This window comes from Cephus cinctus, unplaced genomic scaffold (assembly GCF_000341935.2).
Source record: "Cephus cinctus unplaced genomic scaffold, Ccin1 Ccin1_scaffold0593, whole genome shotgun sequence".
Taxonomy (NCBI): domain Eukaryota; kingdom Metazoa; phylum Arthropoda; class Insecta; order Hymenoptera; family Cephidae; genus Cephus; species Cephus cinctus.
The window spans coordinates 252442-273386 of NW_014333239.1; the positions used below are offsets into that span (position 1 = coordinate 252442).

At 42.7% G+C, this 20945-nt stretch overlaps 4 protein-coding genes across 6 annotated transcripts; 1 reads left to right on the forward strand and 3 right to left on the reverse strand.

Moving 5' to 3' along the window:
* Window positions 1–169: 169 nt before the first annotated feature.
* Window positions 170–11325, reverse strand: LOC107268814. Its single transcript, XM_015741943.2, has 6 exons — window positions 11122–11325; window positions 4558–7397; window positions 4341–4492; window positions 4011–4242; window positions 2722–2898; window positions 170–2620 (listed from the first exon to the last, which is right to left on the reverse strand). The coding sequence occupies exons 1-6, from the start codon at window positions 11189–11191 to the stop codon at window positions 1775–1777; spliced, it is 4317 nt and encodes a 1438-aa protein (XP_015597429.1). The 5' UTR covers window positions 11192–11325; the 3' UTR covers window positions 170–1774.
* On the reverse strand, window positions 7368–16123 carry LOC112494518. The gene is made up of 3 exons (XM_025086097.1): window positions 14995–16123; window positions 13840–14924; window positions 7368–8965 (listed from the first exon to the last, which is right to left on the reverse strand). Exon 3 carries the CDS (start codon window positions 8927–8929, stop codon window positions 7472–7474), a length of 1458 nt encoding a protein of 485 aa, XP_024941865.1. The 5' UTR covers window positions 8930–8965; window positions 13840–14924; window positions 14995–16123; the 3' UTR covers window positions 7368–7471.
* Window positions 12476–18877, forward strand: LOC107268817 (cilia- and flagella-associated protein 45). 2 transcript variants are annotated; one of them, XM_015741952.2, is made up of 7 exons: window positions 12476–12606; window positions 16309–16554; window positions 16640–17041; window positions 17152–17537; window positions 17644–17776; window positions 18184–18477; window positions 18569–18877. In XM_015741952.2, exons 2-7 carry the CDS (start codon window positions 16384–16386, stop codon window positions 18764–18766), a joined length of 1584 nt encoding a protein of 527 aa, XP_015597438.1. In that variant the 5' UTR covers window positions 12476–12606; window positions 16309–16383; the 3' UTR covers window positions 18767–18877. The 2 variants fall into 2 exon arrangements, with proteins under 2 accessions (XP_015597438.1, XP_015597437.1); XM_015741951.2 differs by having other exon boundaries at window positions 12481–12606; window positions 16300–16554.
* On the reverse strand, window positions 18802–20945 carry LOC107268818 (GATOR complex protein NPRL2). Of its 2 annotated transcripts, none has more exons than XM_025086107.1 (8): window positions 20574–20945; window positions 20405–20496; window positions 20164–20320; window positions 19964–20081; window positions 19658–19892; window positions 19457–19545; window positions 19214–19383; window positions 18802–19124 (listed from the first exon to the last, which is right to left on the reverse strand). In XM_025086107.1, exons 1-8 carry the CDS (start codon window positions 20679–20681, stop codon window positions 18951–18953), a joined length of 1143 nt encoding a protein of 380 aa, XP_024941875.1. In that variant the 5' UTR covers window positions 20682–20945; the 3' UTR covers window positions 18802–18950. The 2 variants fall into 2 exon arrangements, with proteins under 2 accessions (XP_024941875.1, XP_015597439.1); XM_015741953.1 differs by having other exon boundaries at window positions 19457–19587.

The window sequence follows — 20945 nt, forward strand, 5'->3', positions numbered from 1 at the left end:
AACTGTAAATTACTATTACTATTGTTCATGTACCAATTTTTCAAATTTTAGAGTTTTACTTGTAAATTTTTACAAGTAACCGATGTTTTAAACTGTTTTCATACTATTTGCTCTTCACTATCTTAAACAGATGTCAAGAAAATGATATATGATAATGTAAATGCGCATGTACACTACAATAATTTAATACAGTTTAATACACATCACATTGATGATTATAATTAACATTAATATCACTCGCATTGCCTTATACCTTATATTATTCCATCACTAACATAAAAGTCATAGATAGATTCTTGAAGCCATAAACACAAGCCTCTTGTGAATCGCGGGATCAATTTTTATCGCGCAAATTTCATTCCGATGAACAAATATACATAGATAGTATATTTTTATATGGAAAATCATTGTTTTTGTACTTCAACCTCACACTTTACATGAAAATTTTGTACGTTTATTCGTCAGAGTAGAGGTATACAATACGAAAGTGCATGTACATCATGCGCGCAAGTGTGGTACACACGCACATGCACACACATGTAGGTACCAGGGCTGCTATGTAGCATTTATTTTTTTTACACTGACATTAAGTTTTGTATACGGCTATTTGGAAAAATACAGAGTATGGTCTAATCTAACCTGACAGTAAAATGATATAATTGTGATTTCTTATACTACGTACTTATTTCACTGGTCCCGCAAACTTTCAGTATAACAGAGAGACATCGAAATTGACACTCTATACGCCTAGAAGAAAATAGGTGAGCAGTAGGCAAAACATTTGTAGGGACAATATGCGTCAAACGGAAATAGACTGGACAAAAATAACTCATAAAGGCCGAAAAAAAATGTCGGTCTTCCAACTTCAGTTTTATATAAAACTATAATTTGTGCGATATCATTTTTTTAATACCGAGCGATAGTACACTGTGCAGCAAATACCTCCGAAAAATTAATTAACAGTGATACTTAAAATAAGAAATATAAAAATAGAGAATAAAAAAATCCTAACTAAACAGAGGGGTCACGTTTAAGATAAAGATTTCGTTACACAGTTGCAGTTTCGGAGGAAAAACTTGTTTTCTCCAACCGTGTCAATAATATCTCAGCTTTTCTGATAAATACTTTTTTTTTTTTTTTGTTAATTTTCACCTTTGGAATGAAAAATTGAGCAAAGCATCACAATAGTTTGAATAGTTGGTAATCAGTCGATAGATCCAAAACCTAAACAAGTAAGATCAAAGGATGTATGATTGTTTAACGCAATTATAAATATGGTGCTGACGAACGTCAGACTATTAAGTATCTGGAAATAACACTTAACATTAATCACACAGAAGACCCTGTTTCATCTAAATTTTATAGCATACGATCCCGTATTACTTAACACTTCGAGTCCACTCAGGGTTATTTTGAACCCAAAGTTGCATTGGCTCTTTATAGCTCGCTAGAAAGATGTCCACTCGAAAGGTTAAGAAATACCTATTGTCACATTGATCGAAAGTATCGGTCTCACTTCGAGGCATCGATAATATATTTTAATGCTTATGTAATTATCTCTTACCATTAGTTAGAACAAACAGCAAAGTATCATTTTTGTACCACACACTGCAACACTTATTTATATGATAGGAAGTATCGCAGTATGTTCTGCACATAAGGTGAACATCGCTACAATTTTACATATACTCGATATACACACTTACATGTATCACATTCATCACCGGTACAATAAGTTTTAAACTTACAGATTAACTTTCACTCACAAAGGTATTCAGGTCAACTTTTTTAGTTTCGGCATTTTCTTCGGACACTTTTGACCGTGCAAAAGCCAATGTTGTTCTTGACAGCTCTCGTTACAATAGAATGTCAACTCGCATCCCAAACACTTGAACATAGATCCTGTCGAGCCACAGTTTGCGCATTTCAATGTACTCAGGATGCTCGGATTGTGCGTTACTTTGGCAAGATGCGGTGTCCCGCAATTTCTCTCCATGCCCATTACTTCCTTCGTCAGGTTCATAAGAAGAGATTTCGAGAACATCGAAGTGTCTATCGCAACCGATTGTTCCTTTGTCGATGAAAAATTCGGATCAGAAGTATTGCCTGTTTGGTGAAGCTGACTATTTCGGTTTTCTAGTAAAACCGCCTCGTAGTTTCGTTTCATCTGCGAGGCTGCCATGCAATTGTTAAGCTGGTTTATTTCATTGTTGGAAAATCGAGACAGGCTACTCTGGCCTGCCAACCAATAAGAATTTTCATTAGGTTGTTGCATTGCTGGAGCGTTGGGAATTCGAAACTGCTCGTTCTGGGTGCTGGCATGTAGGACAGTTCGGTTTGGTCCAATACTTTGACCAATAGTAGTTGGCTGCACGTATTCTGAATTGATGTTCTGATTCGGAAAAGCTGCCGCTAGGATTTGGTGCTTCATCATCTCTGTCGTGAATTGTTCGGTTCCTTGAAGGTTTGCGAGTCCCTCTGTATTTTGTCCTAAACGACTATTCAGCGAGTCGACCATAACCTGATGTGGATTCATAGATCCTGGGTGTAGATGAGGATACGTAAATGTTCGGTAACCATAGAGTGGATGATAGCCGAACGTAGTTCCGTAAGGGTAGCCCTGTATCAGAGAAATGAGGGAGTGGATCTATACTGTGCTCAAGAGAAAGACATACCTTCGAATCAGATACGTTGCTTTGAATTCAATGGATTGAAACTTACGATAAAGTTATTTTGATAAAGCTGCGCCGCTCCAGTTGGGCGAAATTCTTGTTGAAGTGCAATCGAATTTTCTTCCCACCTATTGTTTTTCCAATGTCCATTGATGTTGTTCAATTTGATGCTCATGGGCATGTCCACGGCAGTAGCAGTCATCTTATACATATCCGATCCAGGAACCTAACAAACGATGCATTCATGCTTTTATGAATATTTTCATTACCCCATACGTAATAGAAAGACTCAAGATAACATCGTAAGGGGGTTCTTTAAGATATAAGGTAGGGATGGGGGTGGGGGCAGAGAAAGAGAAAAGAAAAAACTGAAAAGGAATCGCAACATTATACTCATCTCAAAGTGACCTTGCTACGTTCCTAACTACGCTTTCGCCCTAATGGAACAATATTAACAGGATTCAACTGAAATCCAATTAGATTTGCAACCCTTTGCTCTCCCACGTTACAGGGTTACAGTTAATGCTCCCTTAATGCAAAAGTCTGTATAAGATAATCAAAGCGGATTTGACTAGTGACTATTACGCGAGATCAGACGGGGTTTGGTGTTAAGGACGCAGATATCGCTTTAGTTTGCTTACTCAGCGTCCCTCGATAAGAGAGCTTCTTCTTTCACCATTTCATCCATTGTAGCACTTGTGGACAGCCTAGCGAAATCATACACTACAAAGGTGCAGGCGAAAATCTACGGTCTTACATACAGGTCTTGCAACTCGCGCAATTTTCAGCGGTTTCAGTCGTCTTAAAGAAGCAGGGTGCATTTTAACTTTTAGTCACAGGCGTCGCTGTGATCGAATGACCCCTTTATCTATCTCACTCTATAGTCAGCTGTGGCGGTGGTCGGACCTCAGGCACTGACAGATTTCGATTCACGAAGTTTCAGGCACCGACCAACCGTTTCACCTGACCTTTCTAGCATTCAATTGTGTTTTACGTGAAATAAATTTCTTGTAGAGGACATATACAGAGTTATTCAGTAGAAACGTACCACCTGAAGTTAGGGCGCCCATTTGAGTCCTATGGTAAATCCATATTCAGGTGGTGCGTTTGGGCTGAACAATCTGGATATTCGAAAGACAGATTAGTCAAAGTTACGAATGGATGGGACACGCGCAAATAGCTCGACAGTTCAGCGATGGCACTATCACCGCTGATCAGCTGAACTGTCAGTTTCAAAGGTTTCCCAACGATCAGTGCCGCAGGTCCAACTGTATAAGTATGGCAGTTCGTGGAAAACTGATCTGATAGGTGAATCGGAGCCCAAAAGGATCTACTTACCCGAAAATTTGAGGGGTCCTCCAAGGTTGTGATGGCGGGTGCGATGACATCCGACGATAACTTCGTGGGGATGCTGGACGGCGTTTTGACTGCTGATTTCGTCGGAATTTGTTGTTGCGACATTTGAGCTATCCAGTTTCCAAGAGTTGGAAAATTTTCGCTCATTATTTGACGGTTAGTACGCTGACTGGAGTCTTTTTGAGAAGTATCGCTTTTTGACCTCTTCGTCGATCTAAGATTTCATTTTTTTTCATATTACCTTTCGAAATGTGCATTGCCATGAGCGAAATCTTAAACAAAAATTTGTAAAAAAAAGAGGATGCTGCTTACCGAAGTTTACCGGTGTCCATCTTCGTGTTCAATTGCTGAGCTCGATAGGACTGACCAGTAGGCTTACCGGGAACTGACGCTCTGCTACGATGAGATGCTGATCGAATCGTGGGCCCTACAGCTGCGGAAGCTTGAGTAATTTTCGAGGGAATCTTAAAAAGTATAATGAAAAAAGAAATAGTTAAGTCAGCGAAAATGAGCCTTCGGGATTGCTCACCTGTTGAGGCAAAGCTGTTCTCGCTAAGACGGAACAATCCTGAGGGCCAAAGTTCTGATAAAACGTTCCGTTTCCATTGAAGTTGGATTTCGCAGGAAGGATTGTAGTAACATTGTTATTAATCTGCATATTTCCTGCGTCGGCGGGTCTTCCGTATTCGATGGGCTGTGCGGTGTTGTCGAAGGTCGCGCTCGTCCTAGCAAACGAGCCGGACGGAACAGAGTTTGCCTGAGCAGAATTCGCTTCGACGAGTCCGTTTGCTTTGCGGTAAACGTTTGCGCCTCCAGGATTTTCAATCTGGATGCAGCTGCCGGGTAGGTTACACGATGTCTGCAAACTCGTTACGTTGCCCGGGTAGCGCAAGGCTGCGCTTTGTTCTCCATGCATGTTTCCTATACTCTTTCCCGTCAATGCCCGAGTCTCGCCGACCGCCACTGACCTTTGGCTGGAAAAGTGGCTCTCGCTCGCAGCCTGCTGTGGATTCTTCGCGTAGTTCGGGATGCTCTCTACGAGCGTCATCAGAGTGTTCAAAGCGCGTAATCGTTCCGTGTCCGACAACGGACCGTCCTTTCTCGTGTTAGCTAAACAAGAAGGGACCACTGTGTCTCTTCTCAAGGGTTCTGAAATTCTTTTCGCATCTAACGAGGGACACGCTGAAGTGCTGGGCGATTGTCTAGTAGTAGATTTGCTCGCTGAATCGTAGATTTCAGACACCAAAGACGGTCCAGCTCTTGGCAGGACCGGCGGACTGTTCCGCAAGTGGGAGGAAGATCCGCGAGAATAATTGAAGGGTAAGGTGGGGGAGAGTTTTGGTGGCTCGGGAGAGGGCGGATCTTTCTGCGGAATGCACTGAACCTTATTTTCCTCCTTGTTCTTTGTGTCCATCTCACCGGAGAGCTTGTTCAGTTGCTTGGTCAAGTTCTCGGCTTGTTTTTCAGTACAGTTGATCATCTGTTGAACTCTGCCCCGCTGGAAACCGTCAGGTGGTACTGATTCCATTTGCTTTTTCAATAGCCCCGTTTGCATCTTCAGTTCCTGCAACATGATTCGAAGTTTAGTTCGACGATACTGCAATTGCTCCTCGACGCTTCTCCGTACGATTGACGCTGAGTTAGTTGACGAATTTTTAAAATCGTAAAGCTGCTCGTGCTCCTGTTCCTCGTCCTGTTCCATGCAACAACTTTCATCCGAAGACATTGTCTCGCGATGCTCAGTAGCTTCTTCTCGTACGTACGTTCTTTTTGGACCGGTACGTTTCTGATATCTAGCAGCAGCTTCCAACTGTTGCTGGAGCAATTCCTGCATTTTATTCTCCTCGAATCGTCTGCACTTATCTTTGATTACTCTTTCAGAATTTTCATCTCCAGGCTCCTGCTTTCCCTGCTCATTCAATCTCTCTAACTCGTTCACGCCCTCCTGCGTCCTCGGGGATACCGATAAGGTTGACCTGCTCTCCAGGGAGATGCTATCCAAGAGCAGATCTTCCACGTAAACTGAAGGACCAGCGTCGTTGCTCTCTTTCGAGTCTCCTTCGGGAAGAAGAGATTCGTTCCTCGAAGCTCTAATATTGTCCTTTACACTAAAATCATCGGATACGATTTCTCGATCGTTTGTCTTACGAGTCGCTGATTGAACTTTTACTTTTTCTTTATGTTCTTCGAAATCGAATTCGAGTAGCGGCATGGAAGGTAAGTTGCATGCGTTCTCCTCGTGACTCTTTGTTATTGGCATTTTCGAGTCCAAGGGTTTTCGCATTACCGTCGCTTTTGCAGAGATCTTGTGCCTCTTAGCTACAGAGATTGGTACGGAAGCCGGACACTTCGGGATGACTTGCGCTACGTCGTAATGTTTCTGCTGTTTTTGCATTGAAATCAATTCTCTGTTATTATTTCTTTCTTGGGTAATCGCGCTCAATATTTCATCTTCAATTGAATTCTCAACTGTCGCATTTGTTTGGACTCGCGACAATGAGCTTTCATCGGCACGGAAGGCCAAGTTCAATTTTCCACAGTCGCCGGATTTATCTTCTACGTTGGTGCTACTCTGCGAAACCACCGTGAGGTCAACTTGACTGACGTTTCCTTCAAGAATGTGAAGCGTCGCGGATGAAAAATCAATCTCCAATCCGGGGAATGTAATATCCGTGAACGGCGATGTCGGAGCAGGTGTCCTACCTGACACTATTCTATAGTTTGTCATTTCCTCTGCTTTTTTTTCCTTCGCCAAACGATCCGCCTTCTCGGTATTTCCCTGCAAGACCTTCCTAAGTTTCAACGGAGGTATCTTTTCATTATTCGAATAGTTCACAATCAAGGAATCATTGGCATCGTTCGAATTCCGATTATCACTTCTATTCCCCTTGATTACATTTTCACCTATGTTCCGATGCTCCAGAGATTCCTTCTCTTTCTTCCTATTGATTTTGAAGAGTTCACCTTCAAGGTTGCCAATCTTCCTCTTCACCTGACCGTCCAATCCGTCCGAAAAGTTGTCTGTTATAATGACGTCGCTGTCGCTCTCGTTTTGAAATTCAAATAAATGTTGCTTCTCGGCACTCTGATCTCTCGACGAGCAAATCACATTTGGTTCGCCCTCCGATCCGTTGACACGATCGTTGGACTTTGGCGGAATCATGTGCGCCAGCATCAGAATAGGAGAATCCTTGGGAAGCTTGACCATCGCGTTCCTCGTGGGTATTGGCATCGGTGGTACCGGTCTTAAAGGCAGCGAGCGATTCGGTTGCACCGGGATGCACGTCGACCTGTCTCGTAGCGCCGTCGCGAGGCTGCTGTTCAGTCGACCAGAGTCTATCATCTTGAGAGACTCATAGGGAAATAATCCTGTAACAGAAAAAGTACAACTACATCGGGGATAGGGAGACGCACAAGACTAATGTTCCAAGTCGAACAGATCATTAATGATTTGGCTCAAAGGTCGAAGGATCTGAAATGTTTCTCTTGGAAACCTGCTTACATGAAACCTCCTTCTCTCTTGGAGAAGTACTGGGCAGACCTTTCTGCGAACTTGTGACAATGTCTTCTTCGTTCTTGCCAACTTGAAATTTGCGATTTAACGGGCCACGAATGTCCTCGTGACTGATCCGTCCGACCCTACCTTCGTCCGATCCTACCGTACGAACAATCGACTTCGGAGATTCCACGAGGGTCGCTAGCACTTTCCAGTCTTCAGTTTTAACACTGCGTTTCGTAGACGCGACTACGTTCTTCGGATGAATCTTATTCTTAGGAATTCTTTTACAAGATTCCGTCAGTTCCAATTCTTCGAAAAACCTGTCAAACTCTGGCATGCAACTTGACGATTCTTTGTTTGCAATGAAATGCTTAATGTCGATGCTAATGGGCAAACCTGATCGATTTGCAAAGTGAGGGGCCTGCGCGACGCCAAAAGAGGGAAGATCTTGTTCAACAGGTGCGAGGAGCTGCTCGGATGTTTTGCCTGGAAGGGAGCAGGTAATATCTGAATGAACATCCGCCGCAACGATTTCTTCTACAGACTTTTCATGAACTTTGCTCAAATCGAAGGAAGTCCGCACTTTGGCGCAGTCACGGGCGTCCTCGACTTTCAATGTATCATCGTCGCACTCGGCGTCCTTTTTATCGTACGATCTAAAAGGCACCGCCTCATCCTGAACAGGATTATCGGATGTTGCACTAATCGAAGCGGCAGAGTCGATACGGAAAATATCTTTTGCGAAAGTGCTGTTTGCACATTCGGATCCTCCAATGGCGACAGTCGTCTTTCTCTTCTTCTCCTCATCTCTCTTATGCTTTCTCGCTCCTTCGTATCGAACCACATCTCTCTGTATACTGCTTTCATTTACTTCGTCTTTCGCTGACATCCTTTCTTTAAGGAATCTTCCTTCAGACTCGATTCTCTCAATATCTTTGACATCCCTGCGTCTCGAGATAGTCTCCTCAGAGGCAGCCCCTTTCATCAAAGCGCCGGTCTTAGCTTTGCAGACAAAAAACTGTCTTGCAGTTCTGGAATTGCTGGATTCGCTCTTGGGTAGTTTATCTCGCGTTATGATAACGGCAGGAGAAAGGATCCTTGTGAAAACACGTGACATCGCCTGTTGTTCTGTGTATTTTAAGACGGACTTTCTATCGTTTCGGCTCTGCGTGTCTTTCTCCTTGCATGCCTTGTGTGAAGTTTCTTTGGAAGCTACTGTCCCAGAATACTCAGCCATCGATTCCTGCCACTTTCGCAAAAGATAGTACGGAGGTGTCCAGGTTGGGTCCTGCGATTTCGTCGTTCTTCCTTTATCTTTTCCTCTTGAGTTCTTCTGTCTGCTTCGTATCTTAACACTTTGGGCCACGCGCAAATTTCGATCGTTCGGACTGACGTCGTTCATCTTCGGTAGGTATAGGCCTCTTCCGTTTATCGGTATCTACAAAATTTATACGTAACCTGGCGATTGACAAGAAAATGTAAGGTTTTTAGAAACGGTATCAAGATAAACGCAATAAAGAGGACTCTTGATTCTCGGGACGAATAAATAAGAAGTACGGGCACGTTGGCGTTCAAAGAATTCTCGAAAGCTTATCCTTTCTTCGGAATCGTGAATGTCAATATTGGCACTCGGCTTTTGTTCGTGAACTATATTTTTATGAAAGAGGGGCTTTTGTCTCTTTTCACGGGCGATATGATCCCTGGAAAACCTTGAACCAGTCATTCGCGGAAAACAATTTCTAAAATTATCAAGTTATTAAGATCCGAGAGAGCCAGACGAACGAGATACGCGGCGGTTGCTTCACCCGTCGTTACGCCATACGTATAAAACTTGCCCTTCCTCCCAGACAATTGTCAATCTCACAACGAAATGATAATTTTATTCGTGACTGAAAGATTCTTGCACTGTCAGAGATAGAGCGAGACGTCTGTTGCTACGTCAACGATATTCTTCCACAGACAGATTAATTAATGGGCCGACTATTCGCCAAACATCGAAATCGAAAGCCATGATAGAAGAGGCGAACAATACCGGTGAAGAGTGCGAAGGACATTTGAATTCCGCGAACAACGAAGAGCGCGAAAACGGCCGTTCGAAATCTTGGACGGTTATGCACGCGCACGCGGAGGCACGAAACGCGTCTCAAATAATCGGTCGCCTCATGGAAATGGTGAAAACTACCTCCGCAAGCACCACCGACAGATTGCCTGACGTCGAGTGAAAGCGTCTAGCTGGCGTAGCTTCGAAGGAGAATTTCTGGTCCGTTATTCTTTTTTTAAGGACTCGCGCATACGAGTCGCCGAAGGTGTGTGGCTGTTGCTATGGCTGGCCGAGCAAAGGGTGCACATGGGCGGTGAGGGTGGACTTGGGGGATAGGAAAGGTTTTTACGGTAACGCGACGAACAGTATCGACTGGAGAGATATGGATCGTGGCCAATTGTCTGACGTGGCCGTGCGGTGCAGGCTATAAGAAGCTTCGTGTATGTACAAAGTGCAGCTGGCCGCGACGCTCCTCGGGCTGCTCGAAACGATGCCTAGTTCCATTAGTCGCAGCAATTTGCTGCATTTATTTATAACGTTTCCTCGAAAGTGGCATACAAATTTAAAAAATGCTACTTTACGTTATATTCTCTCATTCTCCTGTCCTTCCCGCCTTAACTATTCTACCAGAGAATGCTAGAGATCATGCGTCTCCCTCGTGACGACTAGAAGCTTCATACGTTTTTTAAGTGAAACGCTCGAGTCGAAACTACGTAACTTCACAGAAAAGTATATTTGTTAAATCGAGAGTCAAAAGTCGAGATTATTCGAAGGCTCTGAAAGTGATGTAAATTTTATGCGAATGAAGGATGCCTATAAATGCCTAGCGGCGGCAGCCTGGAACTGACATGCGTTCACCTGAACGGATTTTAAGCGTCAAGGCAGATAGATTTGAACAGCATCCGAGCGGGAGAGCACGTAGCTTTGGGAAAGTTTGCGCCACTCCTCTCTGCAATTCGATATTTACAGTCGCAAATGAAGCAGTCGGTTACTCAGTATTACTGCCAAGTTTATCTCTCGGTAGGCTACACATTGAGATAGAATAGAGTCTCGTTCTCGGCAGATCTAATTGCTGTTTCCTGGAAACACGTAATTAGCTTTCGTTTCTAACTTCTCTAATGACATGTCGCTCTTGGCATTAGAGGAGAGCAAAGTACGAAATGATGAAACAGGCCGAAATGGTGGGCGAGTCGACTGGTCGAAGATCGCGTCTCTAAACGGATCCTCCGATCACCTTTGATGGATAGACATATTATAAGACTGTGGTACCTGTCTTCCCTTGAAATAAGCTAACATCGTTCCTTGCCATAGCAACAGTCCCATTCGATAATTTCCATTTACCCGGGAAAACTCCCTGGGAATCTATATACATAACGAGGAAGCATGTAACCAACAGCACCTACTGTGGCTGCCAGTCATCGAGCCTGATTTCATTAGCGAGAAACAACCCGACGATCGATATACCGTCGTATAGCATGTGTACTCCTCCTCCGTTATGACTTTACGTTCAAGCTTCTACGTAGAATAACGTATGTAGAACAAGTTGTTGCTACCTTCTGAGACTTCTCCTTCGTCTTTCTCCTTGGACCTTCTTCGTCGGCTTCGGTAGATCTCACGAAACATTAGCTCTCAGACCTTTGCGACTCGAGGAACATTTAATCCGCAGGAGAATCTCTATATCACTGGACACCTCGCGCGTTTACAAGGATACAACAACGGCTTCTTTCGAAAATGAAGAAACGTCTTTTGTCAAAGTGGCGGAGAGCCTCTCGCAAAGGGTCCACGAAAAGAGGAACTAACTGCAGCAAAACAATGCAGCAGAACACATAACTGCGATAACATTAAGCGGCGGGAAAGGAGAAACAGAATGCGCGCACATCGAGCCACGAGCAGAGCTCAAAATTCCCGGGATTGCAAGCTCTCACTGACGTGCATCCCCCTTACAAGGGAGGAATCGGGAAATGCAGGCCTTGTAATTGGCTAACCGGATGCTCTATTCGGCGGCGCACGCGGAATAAACTTTATCGCAACTCAACGGTAGAGGGGATGCAAACTGTTAGGTTACGCGACGTCGATCATCCGTCCCCTCTCGTCTCCACTTAACCCTGTCATCCGTCCATCCGACAATTTCTTTTCTCTTGTCTCTTATCGCCTGCTGACTTCCACCTTTTTCGGCCACGCACGGCACGCATCTTCCTTCCTCTCTTCTTCGCGCTACGCCGTGTCAGACACGTGTCTCTTCCTGACGTGTGAAGCCCATGCACAGCGCGTGCGATAACAATGCGAAATGCGAATACCCTCGCGTCTTCTAGACTAATCGGCAACTAATCATCTACCAACGAGAAAACCTATTTGTGTCAACGGTTTGTCCAATCAAGCGACCCTTCGTTAATTTGCAATTAACGAAGGTATAAGCGGCAAACATAAACGATCGCGAATTAACAACGGCGAAGCGGAAGTCCTTTCCTCGTGGTGACGCACCAAGTGAATGTCGACCTATTGGAATCTTCGTTCGGTCCCGAAAACGGCTCCTCCGATCGACGTCACTGCGGTCACTCGGTTCGCGAGCGTCGCGGTGCTCGGTGTCGAACTGTGTTACTTTCACGTAGAGTTCGAGGAACGAGATATCCTCCCTCCTCCCTCCTCCCTCCTCTCGGAATGGTGGATCCATTATTTACCATCCCCACTTGTCGATTTTTCTCTCTTTATCGTTTTACGTTATATCGAGACGCAGTCACGTGAATAAGTGAGGAATGGCGGGCCATTAGGGGCGTCGCGCATTACTCCTCCTTCCAGCCTTCTCCTTTTCTACCATGCTCCCTCGCTCCCTCGCTCCCTCGCTCCCTCCCTGACCAGCGCAATTCTACCTACAACCAACCCCAACCTTCTTATGACTCAAACTTGAACCTTGAGGCACATCGCAGGAAGCACGAGTCTTCTTTCGAGAAAGTTGCTTTAAACGTGAAGATCGTCAGTACCGTGGAATTTTGCTGGGTTTTAACGCGAGGAGATTCGTTATTGAAGATTGGCAGGAGTTCGTAAGTACCCGTTACAATTATTTTACTGTCGTGAAAATATTCGAGTTTTATTGTTAAATAGCCGATAATTGACGCAATATTGAGAACAAATCTTTATCAGTAGTATGCCTACTGAATTGCAAGATCAAACCTACCAATTACCAAACAACGACTAAAGTCACGTGAATTTCGACTTCCTTTGCACCCTTTTGATCTTCGTATTGGATGATTGAATCGTTTGATGTCTTGCGCAATTGCATGCTTTTACTTGCGTATGTTTCGTAAATATTAATGGACCCTCTATCTATTGTGACACACGGAGGATCGACTGATCTTACTATTGGACTCCGAGGCTTGTTTATCAAGCAAGTTCTCTGCTGTATGAAAAACGAGAAAAAATGCGTTAGGAACATTAATCGGCATGAGGGAATTATTGTAGTTTTGGTGTTGACTCAATGTTAGTTTAATAACAATTTAAATAGAACCTAACCATTCTTTTGACTAAACTGTTGGGAAACGTGATGCCGTTTTTACGCCAACCATAAACGGAATTTACTTTTGTGATCCGACTCAGAATTCATGTCCAAATATACGTATTATGTTATGATATGCTTTTTATTTGCTAGTATACAGCAATTTGTTTAACACACAAATATATATTTTATAATATACACTGTCTCTTGTACACGATACTGTTTTATGCACTCAAGTCACTCAGTTCACCTCAAGTTTGCCTATATTTATCTTTCGCTAAAATATAGAAATACATGTGTTTTATGTTGCCGATGACGACAAGGGCGACAACTTGTCTCTGAAATGTATCTAGCTCAATCGATATATCGCATTAAAATAAATAAAATACGGTATTTCAATATAATAAATGCAATGGAAGCAGCTAATAAATATATTTGCATATAGAAAAGGGCTACTTTTTTGGTGAACTAGCGAAGCTCAACCCTCACTTTTTACGCAAATGCTTCTCTATTCTTCATTTCTCACTTAGCTGACGAGGGATAACTTTGTCTTATCTATTTCTGTACTGTATATACAGTACATAAAGAATCCGTTTGTGGCTATTGAATTATGAGAACCTTAATGTCATTCGAGTGAATGCAAAGTAGAAAAAGATACGAAATTTCATTCTTTTAACTACGCGAGGGTCGAGCAATAAATTCGACTGGGTTAATTGAGACTGACTTTATCCCAACAACAAAGGAAAAAAGAATACTCAGAATTTTGCTGAAGATGACTCACCTACCGCACACATTCCACGCAGCCTCTCCTACATCCGATCTTTTTATCCTCGCGCTCAACAGTTAATACTCGATAAATTCACCGGAACAAATTTCTTTTTTAGGAATACACGCTGTCGTTGCTAACACATTTACTGTCTTATCGTTGTCTTCGTTTAGATCCATCACTAGCAATTTAAACAATACGAACGCGAATCGTGTCACGTTAGAAAAAAGAACGATATATCCAGTGCACACTCTCAAAAAGAGAAGACGATGCTTGACGATTGATTGATTGGCGATTTATCCTTCATGCACGAGACGTGACGCGTTCGACTAGTAGTAAGACTGGACGCGACACGTTTTGCTCTGACGATATGTTTGCTCACAGCGCACCCTTACTGCACACTCTTAGCACCAATCCCTTTTGCGTCGGTCTTACACTTTTTCATTTTTACTTCACTGAGAAGACAAGGCGTTTTATGCACAAGCGAATCCAATGTAGAAGCGTCCTACACTTTCTTTTCGAAGATGCTTCACAAAAACATAAGAAAACCTATCTATACTAAGAAAGATTATTGCAGAGTACACAGACGCATTGAAAGGCATTGTTATTTGTTGAAAAAGTAGAAAATTCGAGCACGCGGAAGAAAACCGATGCGAGAAGCGCAACGCTTGACACGCGAGTGTTGGCGCGTTCGCGAACAGCGCGCCACGTGGTGGTCAAAGGTCGAGATAGATAAAGCAAGAACGTGCTTGCACGACTTCGTTCTTAATATCAATATTCTATAGCGAATGTATCAACTGAATGTAAATGCCGGCTCTGACGTTGAGATCGGCGGAGGCACGTAACCCGCGTATCGCACAACAACGTAAAACGCATAAATGGGCAATGCTGCTCAACTCACTGCTGCGTTATAGATATGATAACGAATTCATAATTTATGACGATGCGCGATTACGCAAGCCAATCTCTGCGTTGCACTTATCGAGTTGCATTGACGAATCTGTGGTCACATTTACCTTGGTGTGGAAGTCTTATAATTTTGACAGACTTTTTGTTCGTAGACACGATAGTTTCAGCCCCGCTGCCGAGAGAGGGTAGCGCTTGGAAGAGAACAAAGAAACTTCAGAGAATGTTTGACTAAACAGCATATAATTTAGCCTGCACACGAACCTTAGATAGCGTCAGCCGACTGGCTGCTGCAGTATACAGCCCTTCGATTTATCATCGCTGCGTCATCGCTCGAGAACAGTAACACTATTATTCGAGACGTTAGATATTATTTTAAGGCTCTGTAAACAATTGGCGGCTCGACGATCAGAGCATCCAGTTACGTGCGAATTGTTCAGTCCTTTATTTTCGTTAGCTTTCTCATATGATCATTTTACTATAAAAAAAGGGTATCTTTCTGTGGAATTCAGTTGAAAGAGAATAGAACATTTCACAGTGTACACTTGTAAAGTACCGTAAAACTATTCGAAGTGCACGGACCAGGGTCCTACTTTCGAGTAATAAATTCTTCAAGCCGTAACATAGCACAGCAGAAAGGAAGCTTGTTTTCAAAGAAAAAAGGCTCTAATCCTATACCTACTCTAGGTAGGACCCTGCTGACGTAGTGCAATATACCGTTACGATTACAAAACATAAAAAACGCTGGTCCAAAGCCATCTTTCTCAGGACAGTGACACAAACGTAGGTCAAAATGTCAGGCTTGATTATTTAACGCGTCCCGGACTTTTGGCCTGAGCATGCAGATTCGTACGGTTTGAATGGCACTGGACTTGCACGAATTTTGTGTTATCCGTCACGCAACCATTTATCATAATTGTCATCCTACTTCTCAAAGCTACCAATGTATACTTCTGAAGTGCGGTTCGCTTCACCTATGTTTCTTTTATTATAGCTATAATACCCCCTTGTAACATGTGAAGCAGCAACGGACGAATGCCGTGAGGCCACGTACCACTTGGACTGGCTTTCTACGAGAACCCTCCAACCCGTCTTCTATACCCTGACTGTATATTCTACACAGTATACATCCTGTACATATTATACGCTACGTCGCGAGTATATTCTTTGTGGCATGCGCACTGCATAACATACATACATATTCGCACTGCACGCATTACATGTAATGTATCACGTATTACAATTATTAATATTAATTACAAGTCATGTATCACGTGTAATCTGCGGTTTCCTCGTTTCTCAAGTTTTTATTCGCCTTTATACACCTATCTTTACTCTCGTCTCTTATATCTCGATATATCCCTCATCTCGGTATATCTCGAATAGTTTCAGAGTTATTAGTACCACCATTTAAAATATACAGTAATAGAAGAGTGAGTATCGATCCGTATCGTTTCGTTACTCAATTCGTATCGAACAAACAAAAGGAATATACATGCTGTTGCATTACGCAGGCTAAATAGCCGTCAGGTATCGAGGGCGACGCATGCTCGACTAAAAAGACTAAAGTTTTTGCAGTTGGTCGAACTCCGTGAATGCGGCAGACTCGGCACATAAACGAAGAAATGTTTAATTGAGATCTCGAAAAAAAAAATGTCAAAAACCGTAGAACCTGTTGTTATCGTGCGAAAGGAGATTCGGATTCCTCCTGGCTCGAAATACTCTCCTGGTGTTTACACGATTCACGGGCCGCAAAAGTGCAATCATACGCTACGAAAGCGGCCTATCCACCTCAAGAAATGTACAGCTTACGACGATAAAGAGGTAAGGCGTGTATTCTATAGACGTCAGTGAAAATTGTGTGTCTTTTTTAGTATAAATTATTCTCTGTGCACTTGTATAATTATAGGTAGTGAAGGTTCAGGAACGCAACGGTGTGCGAAAATATGTCGTTCCATCGCAAGAACCTTCCGTCTATCCGAAAATCATGAGTAAGAAGGAATTCGAGTATTTTGAGAAACAGGGCTACAACGTACCGAAGGAGGAACTGGACAAAGCGATAGCGGCGGCTGAGAAAGAGAAGGAACGCTTGACGAAGGAAAGCATGGCGCGTAAAGAGGCAATGCGAAAGATGGATATGAAAAGGGGACCCAAAGGAGCAAAGTTAGACGAGATTGAGGCAGAAGCGCGCAAGAGGACTATACATTTACTGGAGAGAGCTTATAATTTGAAGATCGAGCAGGAGGAGGAAATCCAGAAGTGCAACAGGTTAATCCTGGAGACGAAGTGTCGTGCCATCAGAGACGCTCAGGTAATTCTCAATGTTCCCTCGCGATACTCATCTCATCCTCAGTTTCTCTTCCCTCTTGCTCGCGGCGCACTGGTCAACTCTCTCTCCCCTTTCTACTTCCTTCCCACTAGATCGCAGAGAAGAAGCTCATCGAGAAGGAACTCGCCGACGAGGAGAAGCGACTGAACGAGATGATGGAGAATGAGAGGAGATGGGCAATCAAGTTGGAAGAAGAGAAAGAAAAGGAGGAAGCTGCAAAGCGAAGTCAATTTGCAAAAGTCTTGAAGGAACAGATTGAGGAGAACGAAGGTCAGAGGATCTTGGATTTCGAGAGGAAACAGGAGGAAAGTCGACTGATTAACCTCAAGAATATAGCTTGGCAACAAGAGGAGATGATGAAACTGCAGAATAAGGAGGCGGAGAACAGTCGGATCAGGCAGGAGCTAGCTGAAGGGAACGAGCAACTGAAGCACTTCAAGGACATGGAACGAGAAGAGAGCAGGATAATCGAATTGAGGTAGATGTCACGTCTGGAATCCATGCGTTTCTTACAATCAGTGGAAACGCTGATTATCTGTTAGCTCTATATTTAGTAGTTCTGACAGAGATTTATGGACTTTTAGGATACAAGAGTTTCAGAGAGAGAAACAGGAGAGGGAAAGAAAGATCGCCGAAGAACAGAGATTGGCAACTTTGCGAAAAGAGCGCGAGAAAGAGACGGTCGCTGCTCAGGCGCAGCAAGCTCAGGATCTTCAGGTGCCTGGCAAATTATGTTTCTTCGCCATTTTTATTATTTCTCCGATCGCAGTTCCTAGTGATTCATTTGGCACATGATCATACAGATGGTTCTACCAAATGAATCAGCAACTGTTGTTGATCAACCTCTCCCCACACGTAGAGCCTGACGTTTTATAACTCTCAGCAGAGCAGGCCGTTGTAAATTGTTTAATTAAACGCTTTTAACGAGTGTCTGCTTACGTCTTTCTGACCAGTCGGTTTATCTTCTAAGAATGACCTAGTAGAAAATAAATACGTATATCGCGTTCACGTTACCTTACGTCCTTATTAAATAATGCCTCTTATTTAATACCCAGATTCTTTTAATTAGAAATAAATATATCACGTTATGAAATTCTGTACTTCATATTTTCATATATGTACAGGCGCAGATCGATGAGCTGAACGCAGCGCGGGTGCAGGAGCAAGTGGAACGAGAATGGAGGCAAAAGGAAAAAGAGGAAGCTCTAAAAAGAGCCGAAACGCAGAAAACACTGAAGCTGGCCAGGGAAGAGCAAATTCATAACAAGAGGATTATGCAGGCAATGGAAATAGAACAGGAGAGGCGGGAATTCGCTAGAATTCTCAAGGTTCAAAAGGAGGCCTTCTGCTCGGAGATGAAGGAACGCGAGAAAAAAGAAAAGGAGGCTGCGAAGCATCGAAGCGAGATTCTTAGACAGGTGCGTGATTCTGCTGATTTCCTTTCTCAAACTGGTTCACGGTTTAATATCTGGTCTATCTGCACCCTAATGACTCTCATTTGCTATTCAGGTCAATCAAAAGGAACGCGAGCGCATTCTGGCAAGACAAAAAATGCTCGAGGAAGGTGCAATGATACGGGAGGAAGCTGAGATAAGAAAGAAGAAATTGCGTGAGGCCATGGAGCGTAAATGTCGAGAAATGAGTGACAATAAGGTTCCAAAAATATATATAGATGAGGTTAGGCGCATGATGGAGGAGATTCAATAATGTTCACGTAAGGATATACAAAGGGATGGCTCGAATTCGGTTTAAAAACTTTATTGAAATTCTTTATTATATAAATAACCGCAGGTAGGTATCGCTATGCGAAAATAAGAGCTATCTCATAAAGACAGGTACCGAAAATCTGTCGCTTCACTTTCTGTTTCCTAGTCATAAAAATCATTATTTTTCACTTCCATAACATAACAACATTCGGATCGCGTTCCACTATTTCTTCGATTTGTGCCACCGATTGACCGATACAACAGCAAATTTCGTCCAAGTTGAATGCGCCAGTGAAGTATTTGTAGATTGGATTGGTCCGGCCCTCTTCGGTTGAATTACTCGGTATGTGTATTGGGTACTGTCAACGAGAGAGCAGAAGAAAGACTAATGTCGTTAGATAGAAATTACGATTGAGCGAAATTCTGTTGATCCAAAGATTAAACGTACCTTGTAAATTCTACGTATGAGACCTTCTATTAGACCAAACTGTACTAATCTTCTCTCATTAATTCGCAAATTTTGAGGATTTAACCTCTGACAGAGGTCACGCATACTACTGCCATGCGTCATACTGGCGTACATGCGATATATGTCCCTGAGATAAGCTGGCTGTCTTACTGTGAGATAAAAGAGAGAAAACGGAAATGGACAAATTGCATCAACGGTGATTTTAATACATGTAATACTCACAAGATTTTGATGCGTACGCTACGCATTTATCTTGTAATTCAACATCTTCGGCCAGCTTTTTCAGTTTTGGCGTGGTGGCATATACGTTACTGTATTGAAATATAGGGATAAGGGTAACCACACCATAGTATCTATAAATAATAGAATAATAACGCTTTGTCTCCTGTCTCTTTGATCAGATATCTATTGTTGGTAACATACACAAGATTTTGTACACAACTTTTGACTAAATTGTTTTCCACATCAGCCTCTGCTGCAATACGTGCCACATGATTAAAACCATCTATATATGGCAAGACTTGCTGAGTCGTCAAATCCCACTGATCACTTTGAAACGCTTCGCGCCCTTCCAAAAATATTGGTACCTGATGGTCTAAAATTGGTTTTGGTTCTGGAGCTTGTCTAACAACCTTTAAGTGTGATGTCATTGTACCTTCTGCGAACAAATGAATCTATGATTGTTTCAATATGCCTGCTTGGGTGAAAATGCTTTTACTCATGTCGTACCTGTCAATGTACACATCTTATGCATGTTTAAATCTAGCATGACATGTTGTAACATTTGGGCAAGTCTTGTTTTATCTCCTGATGCTGATAAAAAACAATTTTCTATTTCCAGTGCTATCTATTAAAGTGATGTAACATACTTTCAATATGACAATTAAAAATATACATAAGATATGTATAAAAGTAAGTGAATGTTTTACCAAGAATTCAGACATTTTTTTAACTACTGGTTCATAGTGAACAGTTCGTGCTTCTGCATCGCATACAAAACAGAGATTGAAATAAAAGGCATTTCTTGCATACTTTTTATTATCAATTCTAACAGGAAATCCTAAAATTTTAAACTCCTTCAGTGTTCTGTAAACAAAATTTGTAAGACTTATTCACAGGGATGTTTTAATAGCAAGTAGTTATTTACTAAAAAATGTATAATGCACGTACACAGTGATCGTGCTCCTTTGGAGTTGTGCTTTGGGAATAATATATACACTAACGTTATCAAAGATGTCCTTAGAAACAAAATTATCCGGTACCTAGAATGGGAAGAAATATTAGTTTGTGCTTGGACAGATGTCAGCTGATCTTCTTAACCTCAAACTATGCTACCGACCTGACAAGTGATTTTCGGTCCAGCGATATGATGAAACTCGGAAAAAAATATACATCGAATAGGTCCTTCTTGACCCCTTTCGTCCGCGCATTCCGCGCTTGTTGCCATTTCTACTTTTAGTCATTAAAACGCATCAAGAAACTACAGAGAGCGGACATTTTTCCAAACAGGTTGACATCTCGACATATACTTAGCATGGACTACGCATCCCTACCAGAGGAACTGAACGTTACGAACGAAGAGAGAGCTGTATCTCCGTTTCAACAGAGATGAATGGGGAGATGCACAACACCACACAACACTACGGTTTTAGGCGATACCAAAGTCATGGCGCTAAATCGTAGCGGCGAGTCTGGAAGTAGGATTTTTTGA

What these genes read in the sequence shown, in the direction of transcription:
- LOC107268814 (XM_015741943.2), bottom strand. Translation starts at nt 11,191, where the DNA reads ATGTTTCGTGAGATCTACCGAAGCCGACGAAGAAGGTCCAAGGAGAAA. An exon ending in CGAAGGAGAAGTCTCAGAAG is followed by an intron (nt 7,398 to 11,121) that starts GTAGCAACAACT and finishes TTTCTGTTACAG; the next exon opens with GATTATTTCCCTATGAGTCT. An exon ending in GAACAGCTTTGCCTCAACAG is followed by an intron (nt 4,493 to 4,557) that starts GTGAGCAATCCC and finishes ATACTTTTTAAG; the next exon opens with ATTCCCTCGAAAATTACTCA.
- LOC107268817 (XM_015741952.2), top strand. Translation starts at nt 16,384, where the DNA reads ATGTCAAAAACCGTAGAACCTGTTGTTATCGTGCGAAAGGAGATTCGG. An exon ending in AGCAGGATAATCGAATTGAG is followed by an intron (nt 17,538 to 17,643) that starts GTAGATGTCACG and finishes ATGGACTTTTAG; the next exon opens with GATACAAGAGTTTCAGAGAG. An exon ending in GAAGCGAGATTCTTAGACAG is followed by an intron (nt 18,478 to 18,568) that starts GTGCGTGATTCT and finishes TTTGCTATTCAG; the next exon opens with GTCAATCAAAAGGAACGCGA.
- LOC107268818 (XM_015741953.1), bottom strand. Translation starts at nt 20,681, where the DNA reads ATGGCAACAAGCGCGGAATGCGCGGACGAAAGGGGTCAAGAAGGACCT. An exon ending in AGTTGTGTACAAAATCTTGT is followed by an intron (nt 19,588 to 19,657) that starts GTATGTTACCAA and finishes TATTATTTATAG; the next exon opens with ATACTATGGTGTGGTTACCC. An exon ending in TCATACGTAGAATTTACAAG is followed by an intron (nt 19,125 to 19,213) that starts GTACGTTTAATC and finishes TCTCGTTGACAG; the next exon opens with TACCCAATACACATACCGAG.
- LOC112494518 (XM_025086097.1), bottom strand. Translation starts at nt 8,929, where the DNA reads ATGAACGACGTCAGTCCGAACGATCGAAATTTGCGCGTGGCCCAAAGT.